Consider the following 20,663-nt stretch of genomic DNA (forward strand, 5'->3'; position numbering starts at 1 on the left):
AGTCAAATCGTCCAACCCATGCTAGCATGAAAAGTGGACGTTAAACGATGATGATGATGATGAATGTGAGGTTACCATAACAGTGGTTCTCAACTGGGGTCCATATAAGATTTTTTATTAAAATTTATGTGCAATAAATTGGTTATACTTCTACAATGCATAAAATATTTTTTAAAAGACAATTCCTAATAATATTTAAGGATAAAAACACAATAGGATTTTTTAAACACTGAGTGGCTATGAGGGTCCAGTGGAGTAAGATAAGAATCAAATGGGTCCATAGATAGAAAATGGTTGAGAACCACTGTTCTACAGCAAGACACCTGTGTTTGTCCACCTGTTACTTCAATCTCTTAGCAACTGACATAAAAACTACCTACCCCTCCCTAAAACTCCCCACCTTCTCAATCATGAGGGTTTTTCCCTTTTTCCTGTCTTTTTTCTTGCAACTTACTTGACAACCTCACTAGTTGTTGTTGTTGGCACTCCGTCGCTTATGGAACAGCCTGCTCGTGAAATTAACGTGCAAGTGGCTGAGCACTCCACAGACACGTGTACCCTTAACGTAGTTCTCGGGGATATTCAGCGTGACACAATGTGACAAGGCTGACCCTTTGAATTACAGGCACAACAGAAACAGGAAGTAAGAGTGAGAGAAAGCTGTGGTGAAAGAGTACAGCAGGGTTCGCCACCATCCCCTGCCGGAGCCTCGTGGAGCTTTAGGTGTTTTTTCGCTCAATAAACACTCACAATGCCCGGTCTGGGAATCGAAACCGCGATCCTATGACCGCGAGTCCGCTGCCCTAACCACTGGGCCATTGCGCCTCCACACCTCACTGGTACCAGTGGTACAAAAAGAAAAAGAACGTACCCACTACATACAGTAAGATGGGTAGTGTTAGGAAGGACATCCAACCATAGAAAATATGCTAAAGCTGACACAGGAGCTCAGCACAACCCCACAGCTTGCCAGATCTTGCCAGACCATTCAACCTGTGCCAGCAGGAAAAATGAATGCTAAAAGATGATGATGATGATGATGACTTTTTTTCTTCATTCTTTTTGCTTTTATCTCTTCTGTGTCTAAACCCATATTTTAACATTGGAAGATAAGTTGTATCTTATTTGCACAGTCCTCAATTTGTCTCTAATAGCTGACCCTGTTCAAACAAAACACCTTCTCTTGTTTCTCTCTGTTCAAACAAACTCTTCTCTCTATCTCTCTCTCTCTCTCTCTCTCTCTCTCCCCCCCCCCCCTCTCTCTCTCTCTGTTATCATTTAAACAAACCCAACAAGATCCAACATTACTTACTATTTGGTTGTGTCTTTATCATTTGTATCTTCTATCATTGCTAGTACTGCCTGCGACTCTCTCAACTCCCCTCTTTTATGTTAATAAATATTTTAATCAACATAATTAGTTATTCCCAAATTTACTTATCACCAAATATCCAACAAATTTGCCTTTCTTGCTTCTGTGAAACTTATTTTTTTCTGTTCTCAAACAAATTCCCATGAAGCTAGTGCATGTATCTAGTCTAGTCATTCTCAACCATTTTTCAGACCCCTTTGATTGCTATTTCATTCTGGTGGACCCCTATAGCTATTCAATGTTTAAAAACCAGTTTTATATACACTTCTTTCAAAATTCCTATTTTGTTTATCACATATTCACTTGCCTAGGCTAAACTAAGTTAAACATCAGAGAAAGAAACTTAGCTGTCTCTTGCAATACATACATCTAAAGCAAAGTTTTTTCATGGACCCATAAAATAAAACTGAGGACCCAATTTAGTATTTTGCTTGTATGGATCCCCAAAAATCTTATATAGACTACAAGGGGTCATATGGACCCTGGTTGAGAACCACTGATCTAGTCTTTGGTTTCCATAGCGACAGATACATGAGAAATAAATCTCCCTCTAGATAAAACAGGTTTGTTGTAAGTTACTTTCCCCACAGTAGAAAATGAGCTTGTTATTACATGGCAGTTAATCACTTGACAATACTCTATGGGGAGTTATATCAACTACGATACCTACATAGAGTGAGGTGGACTTGACTTTTTTAGAGTATAGCTGGCATTCTGTCAGTTACGATGACTAGGATTCCAGTTGATCTGATCAATGGAACAGACTGCTCACATACCAATTTCCTTATTTCCCATGGGGGGGCTAAACATAGAATGGTACAAAACAACTGATTGGGATCAGTAATGCGAATGGTTTACATAAAATATGACTTTAAAAATTATATAAAATATAAAAAATCGAATGATATTAACAGTACGTTAGACAACACAAATGAAGCGATGATCAGGCCATGCTCCGACCCCACAAGCCCCGATCTATCGCTGGCACCTTTTTTTTTTTTTTCCTTTTTTTTTCTGACTATTCACACGGTTCCTTGCACGCACAACACTGGTGCAACATGCTTCCATCTCTACCTTTAATGTAGTTCTCAGGAGGTTTTCAGTATAACACAGAATGCAACAAGGCTGGTCCTTTGAATTACAGGTACAATTCATTTTTGCCAACTGAGTGGACTGGAGCAATGTGAAATAAAGTGTCTTGCTCAAGGACACAACACACCACTGGGTATTGAACTCATGACCTTATGATCGTGAGCCAAATACCCAAACCACTAAACCACATGCCTTCACTTTGAGAATATAGCATCTTAGCCACACACATACCTCTACACATGAATAGTGAGTGCCATGCCAGGACTCAAACCCAGTTCCTTAATGAATAGGACATCTTTTACATTTTTATCTTTTACTTGTTTCAGTCATTGGACTGTGGCCATGCTGGTGTACTGCCTTGAAGAATTTTAGTCGAACAAATTGATCTCAGTACTTATTCTTGTAATTATTCTATTGGTCACTTTTGCCAAACCAGTAAGTTACAGGGACGTAAACAAGTCAACACCAGTTGTCAAGTAGTAAAAGAGACAAACACACACACACACACACACACACACACACACACACTTGCACTCACATCATATATCTGTCTGTCTATTTATCTGTTTGTCTATCTGTCTGTGTGTATATGTGTGTGTGTGTGTGTGTGTGTGTATGAATGTGTAGACATATATTTGTGTGTGTTTATAAATATATATATATATATACACACACGCACACACACTTACACATGCACACACACACACACACACACACACACACACACACACACAGCAGTTGCCTAGGCATACCAGCCTCCCCTCTCCCATGCTACCGATGTTATCCAAGGGAAAGACAAAGGCTGAGTGAACTGGAGCAACATGAAATAAAGTGTCTTGCTCAAAACCACAACACACAGCCTGGTCCAAGAATCAAACTCACTACCCCATGATTGTGAACCCAACACTCTAACCACTGAGCTATGCACCTTCACCTAGAGTGTCAGGCTCACAATCATGAGGTAATGAATTTGATACCTGGACCAGGCTGTGTTGTGCTCTTGAGCAAGACACTTTATTTCATGTTGCTCCAGTTCACTCAGCTGTTGAAATAAGTTGTGACATCACTGGTGCCAAGCTGTATCAGCCTCCGTATTTCCTTTGGTGACATGGAGAGGGGAGGCTGGTATGTATAGGAAACTGCTGGGCTTCCATAAAACAACCTTGTCTGGACTTGTGCCTTGGAGGGGAACTTTCTAGGTGCAATCCCATGGTCATCCATGGCTGAAGGAGGGGGGGGGTCTTTACCCATTTTATATATATGATTGGCTTACATGCAGTTTCCATCAACCAAATTCACTTGCAAGCCATTGATCAACCCAGAGCTTTAGTGAAATATATTTGCCCATGGCATCATGCAATGGGGCTGAAGCTGAAACCATAGTTAGAAAGTGAGCTTTTAAACCACACAGCCCTTGCTGTCTGAAAATAAATATTTACCACAGAATGCTATGATCTCTCATATAATTTCTTTAGAATATTTCTGATGTAGGGCAAGTCCATAAACTGAGAAGATGAGTGTGGTTGATTGAATAAACCCAGTACTTGATTGGTACTTTATTTTATTATCAACTTTAGTGGAATTTGAAGTCAGAAGTGTAATGGGCTTAACTAAATACGACGAGGCATTTCTGTTTAATGTTGTAATAATTTTATCAATTCATTGTCCTTCTATTAATTTCAATAATTCACTGTGAAGGCATGTGGCCTTGTGGTCAGAGTGTTGTACTTACAGTTGCCAGACCATGGGTTTGATTCCCAGACTGGAAAGCTTTTGTGCTGTGTGGGGACCAGCATGTCAAAGAATAGCCTCAACACTTCTTCTGTGTGTTGCAAAAGGTGACTAAAAGAAGTTAAGGTAGGGTTTGCACTCCAACCTCATAAAACCCCTACCAGCAATGGCTACCCAAACAGACCTGTGGGCTGGAAGTTTGTCACCTGAGTGGTGCAAAGGTGTTATTTGCCAGGAGTAGGGAGTCACCAATAAATGGTAGATGCAGTGATGCATGGTTATAGAGCATGCCCCCATACTACTGCTGCTGCTACTACTACTACTACTACTACTACTACTACTACTACTACTACTACTACTGTCCTTGATAAGATTTTAAATATTAACCTAAGAAGGCCAATATGACTTCTAAGGTCCATAGTTACACAAATTTAGCTGGTCGTTATACTCAATTATATCAACCCCAGTATTTCTGGTATTTTAACTTCAAATGGATTAAAGACTGATAGTACAGATGCAGGCACGGTTGTATCGTTAAGAAGTTTACTTCTCAACTACATGGTCTGGAGTTCAATTGTACTGCTTGTCACCTTGGGATAAAGCGTTTTCTTCTATAGACCTGATCCGAACAAAGCCTTGTGAGTGGATTTGGCAGATGGAAACTAAAAGAAGGCCATTGCCTATATAATTATAGTGGAAAAAGACTAGAGTAGAAACCAACCAGAGATTTCATTACTTCTGTGTGTTCAGGACAACAGATTTGTTTGAAGAAACTTTCCATGAAAGTGTGCCAGTACACACACACGCACGCACGCACGTACCCTTGTCTGTGTTTATGTTTAAGGTTTTAAAAAGTGGTATTGTCTATCTTTAAATCCTGTAACTTAGCAGTTTGATGAATAGATATGGGTAAAATAATTACTAGATTCAAAATAAGTACTGGACTTGATCTGATAGATTAAACCCTCAAAGGTAATGCTCCAGCATGGCCATAATCCATTGACTGAAATCAGTTAAAGAACAAAAGAATATAACAGCCAGGGTAGACCTCTTGACAATATGTGGACAGATGAAATTTTTACAGTGGAGATTTTGCAGAAGACTCTCAAGTGTTCAGTGTGATTTTAAGAAAGTGATAGACCCAAAATAGTTGAAAATCGTTTCTTCAATGATTGAAATCTGACTAGCTTTAACATTAACTCTATTTGATTTGCTCTAACTATATGACTAGCTCTAACATTAACTCCATCTGATTATCCCTAACTTTAACTCTACCTGACTAGCTCTAATATATTTATTTGTCTGTCTGTCAGTCACTCGTTCATTCATTTCAGGCAGCAGGTTGCCCAGACTAAAATCACTCTTTCCTTCCAAGTATTTTTGTCTTTCATGACATTTCTGAAGGCTTCTGTTTGTAACTTGGTATCATGAGAGAGTTGATTAATGTATGTCATTCTGGATCATTCAACATGAGAATTCTCATGGCTCCAATTCGCAGAATTCATTTTTGCTTTGATAGTAATGACCAGCATATCTTGTCCTTCACTTTTAAATGATTGATATGTTGGGGATATTTCCATAAAGCACTTCTTTCATTGGATATTGTTTCCATGATTTGTTGTGAACAGCAACTAACACATGTGCATAGGCCCCATCAAGCTTATTTTCTATCTTTTTTATCAGAGTCCATGCTGATGAGCCAAAGAGAAGAACTGGTTCTACTATGGTTTTGAAAAATTCCCTTTTTATCCAGTCAGGCAGTGTAGACTTCCAAATTTTCATTTGTTTCATATCTTCTATGCTTTTGCTGTGCAAATTGATATATCTTTTTTGGTGGATGAAATATCAATTCTGAGAAAAGTGACAGACTTGACTTTCTTCAGAGATGTACCACTCATTGAGTGGATCTGACCATTCTGGTTAAAGCATATGAATATTCAATCTTCCCAGCATTCACATAGATTGATCCTGAAAGCTGCCTCTTCTAGTGCATGCAACAGTTTTTCAGTATCTGTTACCTTGTCAGTAAATAGTGCAGGGTTGTTCGCATAGTTACCAACAGTGATCTTCCTGGCTGGCTACCTCCTGCTTCTAGCTTTTTGTAGAGAAAAGCCAATATTACAGGAGAGATAAATAGACGTATGCAAAACAAGAAAGGTGCTGGTCTGGAGGAGATCACCACTGAAGTTTGGAAGACAAGAAACTGTATTGATAATCTTCTGCAATTCTGCATTCATATGTACAACCAATGTGCAATCCAGGTCTGGACAGAAGGATGCATTGTCCTGTTATTGAAGTAAGGGGACCTATCACTGACTACCAGCTATAGTGTTATCACATTTACAGCTATTGCTGCTAATATCTACAATGTAATGTGTAATTGAATCCAACCTGAAATCAAGAAAGTTTTTCATTTGAACCAGAGCAGATTCAGAAAGAACAGATTGACTCTTGGGCAGATATTGATTGTAAGAAGAATCATCAAAGGAGTGAGGGTAAGGAACTTAGAGGCAGTTATGTGCTTTGTGGGCTTCTTGAAGGTCTTTGATTCAGTGCATCAAGAAAAGATGGCTGAAATAGTGAGGACCTATGGGATATGGCAAGAAACAATGGATGCAATCTTGATGTGTAAGAAAACAAAATCAGTGGTGCAATCCTGTAGTAGTGATAGAAACTCTTATGATATTTAAGTGGGAGTACTACAGGGCAATACACTTTTACACTTCTTGTTCATCTGTATCTGACTAGCAGTAACCTTAACTCTATCTCTTAACAGCAGCCTAACAGTGTGTGTTTTGGGGGAAAAGATTTTCATCAATGAGAGGAAAGGGAAAGAATTTTGAAACGTGATTTCTCTTTTTGACATTCGTATTTTATTTATTTTTATATTGCTGTCTATATTTTGACTAACTAATCCTATGTGTTTCATATGACACATAAACATGTTTTAAACTGTTAAAATATAACAGCCATTATGGTTCTTACCAGCAGCTGTAGATTCGACATTCATTTAACCCTACAATGTCAATGTTGATTCTGGTGTCCTCCATTTTAGGTGCTGCCACCAATTTTGAATTTAAAGAATTCAAGAAAAAGTTGTTGTTTTTTTTTCCAGTCATTTTATTAGATTTTGTTTGGGCTTTTAATTGCATAATTACGTTTGCTTTAAGGTTGTACTATATTGTCTTTGTGACTTCATCAGCTCACATTGAGTTTAGAGGCAAATAAGTGTAAGAATATTATATTATATTATATTATCGGTCTTTTTTGCTGAACCGCTAAGTTACGGGGACGTAAACACACCACCATCGGTTGTCAAGCGATGTTGGGGGGGACAAACACAGACACATAAACATATACACACACATACATATATATATATACATATATACGACAGGCTTCTTTCAGTTTCTGTCTACCAAATCCACTCACAAGGCTTTGGTCAGCCCGAGGCTATAGTTAAAGACACTTGCCCAAGGTGCCACGCAGTGGGAATGAACCCAGAACCATGTGGTTGGTAAGCAAGCTACTTACCACACAGCCACTCCTACGCCTATATGGTGGATACAGACTGACTCAAGAGCTGCGAAATTTTATTTGAGATGAGACTTTTAAAATGGAATAAGCTTAAAGCAATATTGGTTCATTCATTGTCATACAAAATGATAACTGCAGCAAAATTTGCCATTAAACCATTTGTCAATTTGTCGTCTTGTTAATCTGGTACTCCACCATCAAACCCTTTCGTTGTTTTCTTCATACTTGCTCTAATAATATGACTGAATAAGTTCAAGTCACAATTTGTATTTATAAATCTTCAGCCTAAGGCCAGTATTTTGCCTACCAAACCAATGTCACCTTTTTTACCATACTAAAAATCAATACATGTGGTTTACCCCTGCTGGTCAGCTATCATAAGTGAGACAATTCCTTTTTTATTTATTTATTTTTGGTGGGTTTTGTTTAAATCAAAGAGTAAAGGTGTACAAAATGTACATTTTAAATATTTCTTTTACTTACACAGTGGTGAGTTGTGAAGGCACATGGTTCAGTGGTTAGAATTTCAGGCTCACAATCATGTGCTCATGGATAGGTTGCACCAGTGGGTAAGTCACACCAGTGGATAGGTCACACCCTTAGTTTGAAATTGTCAAAGTAGGTATTTGCAGTTAACTCGCGGATAGGTTGCACTATAATCTGGGGAGTTACATGGCCCCTTTTTTAATGTAAATATAACTAATATTTGAATCGATGTTGTCAAAAAGACCAATATGCAAACTTCTGGTTTCCAGTTTCTAGTAAAAAGATGTCATAAAAATGTTTTCATAACAACTTGAAAATTGAAAAGCCCAGGTCTAGGGTACACTTGAGTCTAAGGTACACTCAAGTCCAGGGTATGCTCGAGCCCAGGGTACATTCAAGCCCAGGGTGTGCTCAAGCCCAGGTTACACACCTAGAGTACTGATACACTTCAATACCTGTGATGTCCAGTGGATAGATCGTGCTCCTGATTTTTATCGAAATTTTTGGCAAAAAAAATGTGACCTATCTGCGAGTAAATACAGCTTAAAAGCTGCTGGATTTCACAATTAATTTCGATTACTCCCAAAATTTATTTCCAAGTTATGAAAAATGTTATCGTACAGAAAAATCACGTAAAAAAATCGCAGAAAACAATCGTATGAACGAAAACCTGGGAATCCAAAATTTCAGAATTACAGGTCCGGATTTTGCGCAGAATGACTTTAATTTACTCATGGAGTCAGCATGATTCCAAAATGGTATGATATGTTGGATTACAGCCTCTAGGAGTAAAGTTGAAAAAGTGTGACACACTGACATTCACATTTATTATATTAGATGTTATCAGATACTGTAATACTGGTAATAATGCTGTAATTTCAAGGGATATTGTTGAAACTCTAACTATTCAATAGCAGAAGTGGTTGGGATAAATAGATCAAAAATTGATAAATTCTTTGCTGAAAACAAAGATTGTGATAAGTAGGTTCCATGCAATTAAAAATCAGTGCAGAAACTCAGTATAATGCAAATGCTAACTCATTACAAATTATATTTACTCAAGCATCAATTCTAGTGTTAGATAAAGACCCATATAGGCCCTCAGCACTTAAAAGATTTTGGTACCCCCCTTATAAATATGTAATTCAAAATATAAACAATAATAAACCATAAAATAAATTTTTACTTTTCAAAATGTAACACAACTAACAATAAGATGGAAAACAATGTTTATTACCCTGCGTGCATAAGCGAAAGCAGGGTATTGTAATCACTTGCCTTTGTCTGTTTGTCTGTGTGTTTGCAAAATTACTGGAATGGATTTTCACCAAACGTGGCAGAAATACTCATTGGATGAATGGCTCGAAATGATGAAATTCTGGCTGGATTATCTTCAAACATACATAAATACATAGATATACAACTGTGTGTGTGTGTGTGTGTGTGTGTGTGTGTGTGTGTGTGTGTGTGTGTGTGTGTGTGTACAGTAAAGGATTTGAGGGTTTCATTTATTTATGAGTTGGTTTCTTAATTTCACCGGAATATAAATATCTATAATGGTGATACTTAGAAATAAAAATCAATTCAATTCAATGAAAAAGCATGGGTAAGCAATGCATTGTAAGCCACAATATAATTTATGAAAAAATTTATCTGCATGCAGGGTATGCATCACCCCTCTGATCCCCCTTTGTTTTTGTTTTTGTATACTTCTACTTTATTTGTATTTGAAAAGTTTTCTCCTTTTTTTTCTATTTGCGAAGTCTTTGATCAGATCCTCACTATGACACCATGAACACTTTGAAGTCATTTTTCCAATCATTATATATTATTTTGAATATTATTTTAGCAAGTTTAAAGTGACTTCTTCTGTGTTCATCATCATCATCATCATCGTCGTTTAACGTCCGCTTTCCATGCTAGCATGGGTTGGACGATTTGACTGAGGACTGGTGAAACCAGATGGCTACACCAGGCTCCAATCTGATTTGGCAGAGTTTCTACAGCTGGATGCCCTTCCTAACGCCAACCACTCAGAGAGTGTAGTGGGTGCTTTTTACGTGCCACCGGCACGAAGGCCAGTCAGGCGGTACTGGCAACGGCCATGCTCAAAATGGTGTATTTTATGTGCCACCCGCACAAGAGCCAGTCCAGGGGCACTGGCAACGATCTCGCTCAAAAGTCCTTACACATGCCACGGGCACAAGTGCCAGAAAGGCGATGCTGGGCACAGGTGCCATCCCAATTTCGCTTTCACTTGCCCCAATAAGTCTTTGGAAGCTGAGTTTCGTGTCCAATGAGGGAGACGACGTTGGCATGGGTGCCAGACGTCAAATTTAACTCAATTTCGATTTCACTTGCCTCAACAGGTCTTCGCAAGTGGAGTTTAGTGTCCAATGAAGGAAGGAAGGTACGCATAAGTGGACTGGCTGAGGCCTTAGATTTAGGTCTCACTTGGCTTGCCGGGTCTTCTCACGCACAGCATATTTCCAATTGGCAGTGTTTCTACAGCTGGATGCCCTTCCTAACGCCGACCACTCAGAGAGTGTAGTGGGTGCTTTTACATGCCACCGGCCTGTGTTGTAAACCAATTACCATTTCTGTGGCGACCCCTTCCCTTGCCCAAAGCATGCACTTATTTTGATTAATGATTAATCCAGCATTGGTATTTGCTTCAATTCATCAGTTGTTGATGATAATTCAAATACTTATTATAGCTCATGAACCCATGAAAATAGAGAATACTGAAAATGATAATGATAATGAAGATGACAATGACAAGATTTTCTTTTGATCGCTCAAGTGATTATGAAGTTCTAGGAAATTATAGTTTTGTTAGTTGATCATTTGGAAATTCGAAGTGGTATGTTGTGGACAAGGTTATTCTCTTTCAGTTTCCATCTACCAAATCCATTCACAAGGCTTTGGTTGCTCAAAGTGCCATGCAGTGGGACTGAACCCAGAACCATGTGGTTGTGAAGGAAGCTTCTTACTCCACAGCCATGCCTGTGCCTATATCTGTATAAAATTTCATTAAATCATATGCATTGATAAAAAAGATTCAAGGAAACACGTGTAAATCTGTGAATGTGCTTTATTTTCCATATTTTATTTCAGACTAATAAGCTCCAGGATAATCCTCACCAGCTCTTTAAGCCATAATTTAGTGGTACTAAGCTTAAGATATTGCCACAAATTGCCAAAAGTCTAAAGCTTCCAGGAGCTTGGACACTGGATTCTCATTAGAGGTCCTACTCCTGGGCTAGTTCTGGGGCCCACTGCTTCTCTCAGTGGCCTTGGATATGATTTTTTTCTTCTGTACATAGACTGCATCATATCCTTTTACTCTTATAAGGTGTGGCCTCAGATAAGATTTTCCACTGTAGCTTGTATACTGCTTTTGACCAGCAGTAACTTGATAGTGTATTAGGACTCTTTTTTGATGGGTATCTAAATGAATAAAGATACAATGCAATCTATATGTGGGAAAAGCTGCACATATCCTCTTTGTAAAGTATGTCTTTTACATGAAAAAGAAACATCTGAAAATGTGACAGCTTGTCAGCATAAAATTTGTTAGATTTTGCTGAAATATAAACAGGAGTGTAGTATAACCGGCAATTGTAGTATGACTTCATAAGCCGTAGCACACCACTAATAAGTATACTAATGTATGATAATACTGTGTAACAAAATTAAAATTTTTTTTCTTCTTTGGTCAGTAAGTGTTATTTCCTATAGGTCTCCATATAACCCCTCATAACATTTTTTATATTTTGGAATTTTCAGAAATTTTTGTGAATTTGTGTTCTGCGTACGGGTGTTCATACAATTATGCAAAAAAAATTTTTGTGTGTATGTGTGATTCAAGGGCAATTTAGCTGTTACTTTTAGCACATCCCATGACCACCTGATACCGTTCTCTTTTCTTTGCCACTTTGACATGTATTGATGTGTTTCAATATTTTTTCCTAAACATATTTATAATGGAATGATGATACATCCAAAGGTGGTCCACTAATGGAATTTAAACAAAAAATTCAGACTATCTGCATTTTGAATATTGATTTTATAAAAAATTTCAGAAAAGAGAGAAAATGTTAGGATTTAAGGGACAGGGAGAGTTTTAAAAAAAGGAAAAAAAAAATTTCTTCTTTCATAATTGTATGAATTCCTGTGTATAGAACACCAATTCGCAAAAGTTTTTTTGAAAATTTAAAAAAGTAAAAAAGTTACAAGGGGTTAATCAGAGTTCTGCCAATTTATGGTCCAAACACCAGCTTAATAATGACAAACTTATTTTTCTAAATTTTTCAGAATTTTAAAATTAATTGAAATGAAGGAAGTATATTTTAACAGAAATATGGTATCAAAAAGGTTAAGTGAACTTATAAGTCTTAAAAAGAAATACCAGCTATTTTTATTTTGTAACTTGGAGCTTAAATAGAAAGTATGTTAGAATAATAACTACAACTGTATAATTGAAATAATACTAGTATATACATAGTAATATAAAATAATATTAGTATATACATAATACTAGTATATATATAGTAATATAAAATCAAATTATGCAAATGGTTTTTAATAAATTAACATAGAGTTGTTGATATTGCAGAATTTTTTTCCTTGAAAAGATCAAGAACAGAGCACAGCATGAAGATGTTGGCAAATTATATTAACCGAGGGATACGACATAAAATCAATTTATTAGCCCGGTTGGAATGCCAAGCCTGCAAGCTGACACAGATCAGGTGTCTTCTAAAAGAAATTGACCGCATTGGCTGTCAAGAAGCTCGAAAGAGGTTGAAATCTGAAAAGAGAGAGTTGTTGAGAAGAAAGATTTCGAAGGCCAAAAAAACAATTACATGTCTAAAAGAAGAGAAAAAATCATATATTCAAAATACTAAGCAACTTAGAAGACATAATCGAACAACAAGGGCAATGGTGTCTTATTTGTTAAAGAAAATGCGAGAGGTGTGCCGACAATCCAGTTATAAAATCAAAATATTAAACAAATATAGCTTGTAATGAGTTTGTGAAGTAAATGTGAAAATGAGAAAATGAATTTATTATCAAGAATTTCAAATCAAAACTTTCCATATATATTTGACTGATTTGTGTGCAAGTTTAAAATTATTGAAGATTTCAAAGCTTCATTTTCAAACAGTTTTGCTGTTGCAGTTATAGACAACAAAATCAAAGAAGTCCTTGCATAACAACATATCAACTGTTTTCTGTATCTTATACATCCATTGGAATAAAGTGAAGCACTTAGAATACACAAAATCATTTTAAGAAAATAAATTAATCATTTTCCTCTCAGAGAAAAATACTCAACGTTGTGATGTAACGAGTTCCATTTGTCAAATGCATTCAATTAAAATATCAAGAAATTTAGAACTTCATGAATGAATTAATGTTGAAATAATTTTTTCTGTTTGTAATTACTAAAATAACCTGCTTAAAAAATTACTTATCTCACTTATTGTCTTTGTTATTATTATTTTTTTTTTTTAAAGGATACATACAATATTAAAATATACACTCAGTGTGTGTGTGTGTGTATGTCTGTTGTGAGAATGAGTAAGAACTGAAGCTGATCAAGTTTTTTTCTTGTTAATTTATTGCAATATTTTGTATTCAGCATGTACATGCATGCATACATGTGTGCACACACACACACACACACACACATTCATTTTCTTCTCTGCAACATTTATATACTTATAGAAAGCAGTTGAATTATTTATCAAAATTAGATGAAAATCTATTCTTTTAAGGAATACTGAAAAAGAATGAGAATCTTGAACTTCAAACCTTTCTTTACCCTGCTTTAACATGTCACAGTACTAAATTTATTACTAACCTTGGTCAGCTCTCATTCCACTAAAGCTGATAAAATAATAAAAAAATAAATAGCTGTAATACAGTAAGAGGAGGGACTAAAAGATAATTTATAATTCTTAATCTTTGCTCTGAGAAGCTAACAAAAGGGAAACACATTCCACTTTTAACTACCCCCCACTTCACTTTTGTCATTAATACCAGGTTGGGGAGACATGAATATAACATTTTTCTCTACCCTTAGGTGTTTTGTTACTAGTCAGAAGAAACCAATATGTTATCAAGTCTGAGGTAAGCACTGCACAGCTAATCACCCAGAGAGCCAAGTTAGTAAATCAATCAATTCTTATTTAACTTCATTTACAGTACAAAATTATTGAGAAAGTCCATAAACATCAAACAACTTTATTTCATTTTCAGTGAAGGTTGTGTGCCTATGTAACATAAGATATTATTGAGAGCTTATATTGTCTGAGTGGGTAAATGAGATGAATTAGTTGTAAATGTATCTACTGAGGTCAGTAACCAGTCACACATAGACAGTCTTTCTTGCCTTCAATTAAACAGAACAAAGAAAACTCTATGCATTGTTTAACCTGCTTGGAATAAGAGCCGAATCTCCCTCAAATTCCATCCTTCTGTCTTAAAATAGGGATACATCAGATCACTATGCCTGAAGAAAAGAAAGAATGCATGGAGACGACAGGAACACCTTTTATTATTGGTCCTCTCAGTCGGGTCTAACATGGGTCTAAATAATGACTGACTTTATCATTCGTAGAAATTATGGATCTGGAATTTAATAAAACATCATGTCTTTTAGACTGAAGTATTTATCAATTTTCTAGGTTTTGGCTATGGTACAGAGATAACATCACTCAATATAAGTTAGCTAACAGGTGCAACAATAAATTAAGCCATGTAGCTATCCATCATCATCATTTAACCCTTTGGCATTTAAACCGGCCATATCTGGCCAAAATATTCAATTGGTTTTAACTAACCAAATACAGTCTCTTACGCTTACCTTACAATGTCATACTAAAAGTAAACAATTGCATCATCGAAATTTCAAAGCTACAAGATAATGCATGATTAATTCAAAACAATGTGAATAAATAAGCATTATATCTGACAGAGTAATCTGAATGCTAAAGGGTTAATGTCTGTATTCCATGCTGGCAAGGATTGGACAATTTGACAGGATTCAATGGGTGCTGGAGCACATCATTCTCCAGTATCTGCTTTGGCATGATTTCTATGGTTGGAGGTCCTTTGTAATAGCAATCACTTTACTGCATGTACCAGGTGCTTTTTTTTTTTTTTTTGTGCCATTGGCACGAGTGATGTTTCCATGTAGCTTGCAAGACTACAAAACCCAGGGGTAGCAGGAGCTTTATGTGAGGAGATGAGAGGGTTAAAGAAGGGAAAGGGGGGCGGGTGAGCAGATTCCTGTAGAGGAGCTGCATGGTTGATCGCCTTTAGGAGAGAGAGTGAGAATGGTCTGGAGGAGCTGCAAGTCACAGGTGATTCCTCAAGGTACATGGTGAGTAGAAGTGCAATGAGATGGGGAAACTAGGAATGTAGTGGGGGGTTGCAAAAGTGTATGGTGGTGCAAGAGATGGGAGTATGGGAGGTAGGCAACAACTTCAAAAATCGGGTAGGAGTGAAGGGTGGATGTAGAGAGTGATGAATGGCTATACTGAATAATAATTTTAAGCTTATTTAATACTCTAAAATCATTTATTTCTGTTAATAAGTCACAAGGCCAATTTAAATGAGGAACAAGGGCACCTTAACAAAATGAAAAATGTGGAAAGAAATAGTTAATATCTTGGGCATGAAAGGGTTTCAATTGGTATGTGTTTGAGATATAATGAAGTGAATTTCAATGGTTGTGGATTGCACTTACTTGATTGTATCGTCTGTTAAAGGAAAAATATTTGTTTTCATAGCAGTCATATGATTAACTAGCTCAACTTTTGTATATTGCTATAACATAGTTTATTAATGTCAGTAGAAGGAAAATTGAAGTAAACTTCATTACAACTTTAAAAAGTGAAGTGGGAGGACCCTGAAAATCTGAAATTTTACTATTTCTGCTGGTTTGGCTTTTAAATTTTAAAAAATGTATTATTTTCAGCCACATATTAGCATGTTTGAAAATTCAGTTAAAGACTTAATAATCTTAACGCTTCATATGTTGTTGTTGTTGTTGTTGTTGGCACTCCGTCGCTTACGACGTCAAGGGTTCCAGTTGATCCGATCAACGGAACAGCCTGCTCGTGAAATTAACGTGCAAGTGGCTGAGCACTCCACAGACATGTGTACCCTTAACGTAGTTCTCAGGGATATTCTGCGTGACACAGTGTGACAAGGCTGACCCTTTGAATTACAGGCACAACAGAAACAGGAAGTAAGAGTGAGAGAAAGTTGTGGTGAAAGAGTACAGCAGGGTTTGCCACCATCCCCTGCCGGAGCCTCGTGGAGCTTTAGGTGTTTTCGCTCAATAAACACTCACAACACCTGGTCTGGGAATCAAAACCGCAATCCTATGACCGCGAGTCCGCTGCCCTAACCACTGGGCCATTGCGCCTTCACTAATGCTTCATATGAGCAATTTCAAATATGACTAAATATAAATATACGTTTTTTTTTTTTTTGCATATTAATTTAGAACATAATAATAACTGGTCCATCACATAATTACATCTTCCAGAGGCTTTCCTTTTTAACTCTACTTAGCATTTGGTGCTTAATGATCCTAATTAGTTAAATGCTATCAAATTAAGCTATTTGGCTACATATTTCACTTCTGTGCCAACAGTTGGTTGAGCTATTAAGCTATCAGTGGGATATTTTACCAGATATTCTTGTGTATTTGATATGATGTAATGGATGAGGTATACTTGAGTTTATCCCAGTTTTTGCAGCATGAAACCTTTGAAAGGCATCTTTAACATTCAGTAGAAACCTCCAGTCTTTTGTAGTTTCACAAATGAAATAACTTCACATAAAAAGCACCCAGTACACTCTGTGGAGTGGTCAATGCTAGGAAGAGCATCCAACCATAGAAATCATACCAGAACAGATAATGGAGGCTGGTGTGGTCTCTGGCCTTACGAGCTCCAGTCAAACCATCCAACCTATGCCAGCATGGAAAATAGATGTTAAATGATGATGATGATGATAAGCACAGTATACTTACAAGGCATTTGTCAGTTATGCTCTGCCATATTGTATTATATTACACTATATCATTATATCATATTATTTATATTATATACATTATTATATACACTGCCATAAATAATAAATATAGAAGATTATTATTAGTTAAATTTTTGTATACCAACTAATCTAAATAGATAAAAGAGTTGTTGAATTGAAGATGTAATTGATTATATATTTTTTTGTTTAAGTTACACGTAGGAGAAGGCTTAGATACTTAATTATACACATCTATATACACACAAATATTATTATTGTATGTTGTGATGACAAGGGACTATCTTAGACATCAAAGGGTTTCAATTGGTATGCGTTTGAGATGTAATGAAGTGAATTTCGATGGTTGTGGGTTGCACTTATTTGATTGTATTATTCGTTAAAGTGTTTTTGTTGTTTTTTTAATTGTAATTGATGTAAGATTGAATAGTCAACACTCACGTTCATAACACAGACATTTGAATTAATTTTTACAATCTAGCTGTCCTTTTACACAGAATTTCATCTTTCTGAAACCAAGGACCCTGAAGTGACTTATATATAATGGAACTGTGATTATGTATATCAGAAAAAATATACATAAGTTGAAACAATTTGTTGGCATTTTATGGTTTTTATAATTATTTATATAATATCATATTATGTTATATATTATATTCATAGTATTTAATGTAATATTCATCATCATCATCATCGTTTAACGTCCGCTTTCCATGCTAGCATGGGTTGGACGATTTGACTGAGGACTGGTGAAACCGGATGGCAACACCAGGCTCCAGTCTGATTTGGCAGAGTTTCTACAGCTGGATGCCCTTCCTAACGCCAACCACTCAGAGAGTGTAGTGGGTGCTTTTACGTGTCACCCGCACGAAAACGGCCACGCTCGAAATGGTGTCTTTTATGTGCCACCCGCACAAGCCAGTCCAGGGGCACTGGCAACGATCTCGCTCGAAAATCCTACAGGAGCCAGTCAGGCGGTACTGGCAACGGCCACGCTCAAAATGGTGCATCTCATGTGCCACCCGCACAAGAACCAGTCCAGGGGCACTGGCAACGATCTTACTTGGCTTGCCGGGTCTTCTCACGCACAGCCCATGTAATATATAAATTATTGGATTGTCAATAGAATATCTCTATTTAATTTATCTTTATTATATCATATTATATCATATGAGACACTTAGTAACAGAGTGTTGCAAGCGCCATCCTGGCCATTTTTGAGGTTAGTATATCATTTTCTTTGTCTCAATGGCTAGAATCCAAAAAAGTCGGGAGGAAGAACTGGTGAGGCTTGTGATAAGGTTGAAAATCCATCTGAAAAATATTGTACCTCGATGCTATTGAAACACGATGCTCACTCACCCAAACTCAGACCTGAGAGTTGAGTAACACACTATTGTAAGCACACACACTCAATCAATAACTTTGGTCTAGTCCCTGTATTGTTTTGTGAGGTGTTATGGCTCCTTTTCTAATATTCTTCATTACCATTGAAACGATAATGGGCTATTTTCTTAATATTTTGTCATACTTACCTCTTAAAGATACTTACCTTGGTATATTAGAACACAAAGAATACCTTTGTGGAGTCTCTATGTTTTTTCTAGGTATTATGTCTAAAATATGCACTGTGATACACCATTTCGTTGTCCCAGTATATTCTACAAAATGAGAAAGATGCAGTCATTGGTTCATCTTTCAGATGCATACATACATAAATAATTTTACATAGGTAAAATGATTAGAGGAGGTCCTCACGGTCATTTTAAGACCAAAACCAGCTTCCTAACTTCATTCTTTGCCAAGATATCACATTCTGAAAGTTGTGAAACTTTGACTGTCTTTTTCTCAGTTTTTAAGTTGTGGTGCTTACAACGGTCTGTTACTAAATACCTCGTATATTATATTTATATCATATCATCTGTTGTTGGAGTTAATTCCAAGTCAGACCTGACCAAGCAGATATATAATAAAAGACATTCCAGCAGCAGCAGCTATCTTGCATGATTTTTTAACTAAATTATCCAATGTGTCCTTTCTTTTATAAAGTTGTAAGGTGTGGAAGACATGTGGGAGATTTAGCCAAAGAACTTATTCAGTGGTTGATGGTCACAAGTTAATTGTTTTCATGATATTAGATTCAGAAGAGCACTGACCATAACTGGGATGGAAAGTACTCTGGTATAAGAGATAAGAGAGAGAGATGACTGAGACTTGGCATTAAATATGAATTGTAAAAAAGTAAACATTACTGTAAAGCAGGGAGAGTAGAAGCTTCTTTGAAGTACCCTGATTTTGTTCTCTTCTGAGAGGCTATGTATTTAGACCTACATATATGTATATATCTATGTGTTGGTGTTTCTTTGTGTTTGTCTCCCAGTGCTGCTTGACAACTGATGTTGGTGTGTTTATGTCTCTGTGACTTAACAGTTCAGCAAAACAGACTGATAGAATAAGTACCAGGCTTAAAAAAAAATAAGTCCTGGAGTTGATTTGTTCAATTAACACCATTTAAGGTGGTGCCCCAGCATGGCTGCAGTCAAATGACTGAAACAAGTAAAAGATAAGGCATGTCTGCTAAATAGTAGATTGAGAATTTAAATGCTTCAAGGGACATTATTTTGTTTTTAGGATTCTAAGCTTTTAGCACTTAAACTGGCCATATCCAGCTTAAGTATTCTACCTGTTTTTTTACCTTGGAACTAGCTAGATCCAACCTTTCACATCTACCCTATAACGCAGGGTAAATTCAAAACAATGTAAATACATAGGTGGTACATTTGATGGAGTTATTCTGAATGCTGAAGAGTTAAAAAAAAATGATGATGGCTCTTTGTTTTTGAGATGTCTGTGTAGCTGAGTGCTTAAGGCAGCATGGCTCAGTGGTTAGAGCATCAGTAGTGAATCTGATTTACAGACCAAGCTGTGTTGTGTTCTTGAGTAAGACACTTTATTGCTGCAGTTCACTCAGCTGTAGAAATGAATTGCAATGTCACTAGTGTCAAGCTGTACTGGCTTTTGCCTTTCCCTTGGATAACACTGATGGCATGGAGAGGGGAGGCTGGTATGCATGGGCAACTGATGGTTTCCATAAACAACCTTGCCCGGATTTTGCCTCAGAGGGTAACTTTCTAGGTGCAATCCCATGGTCATTCATGATTGAAAAGGGTTTTGTGTGGTCCTACATTGAACCCCACTGCATAGCATTGTGGGCAAGTGTCTTTTGCCATATGATTGGGTCAACCCAAGCCTGTGACTGAGATTAAGTCAATGGAAACTGTGTCAGAGGGAATGTTTTTCAAGTCAAAGGTTTAAACTTGTCACACAGTTGTCATGCTGCTGCATGACAACTGTCTGAGAATTATGTTAA

General features: G+C 36.8%; 1 protein-coding gene across 4 annotated transcripts in view; it reads left to right on the forward strand.

Moving 5' to 3' along the window:
- LOC106878020 (coiled-coil domain-containing protein 186) overlaps positions 1 to 20,663 on the forward strand; it is a 173,635-nt gene that overhangs the window by 12,483 nt on the left and 140,489 nt on the right. For 2 of the 4 annotated variants that reach the window (XM_089362450.1, XM_089362445.1), the window contains exon 1: positions 14,337 to 14,356. The exons of 1 other annotated variant lie outside the window; for it this stretch is intronic. In XM_089362450.1, coding sequence (XP_089218576.1) covers positions 14,340 to 14,356 — 17 coding nt within the window. In that variant the 5' untranslated portion in view covers positions 14,337 to 14,339. Of the gene's footprint in view, positions 1 to 14,336; positions 14,357 to 20,663 lie in introns of those variants that run through there. One more of the 4 variants, XM_089362456.1, reaches the window with a different exon arrangement.

This window comes from Octopus bimaculoides, chromosome 14 (assembly GCF_046866305.1).
Source record: "Octopus bimaculoides isolate indiv1 chromosome 14, ASM4686630v1, whole genome shotgun sequence".
NCBI lineage: Eukaryota > Metazoa > Mollusca > Cephalopoda > Octopoda > Octopodidae > Octopus > Octopus bimaculoides.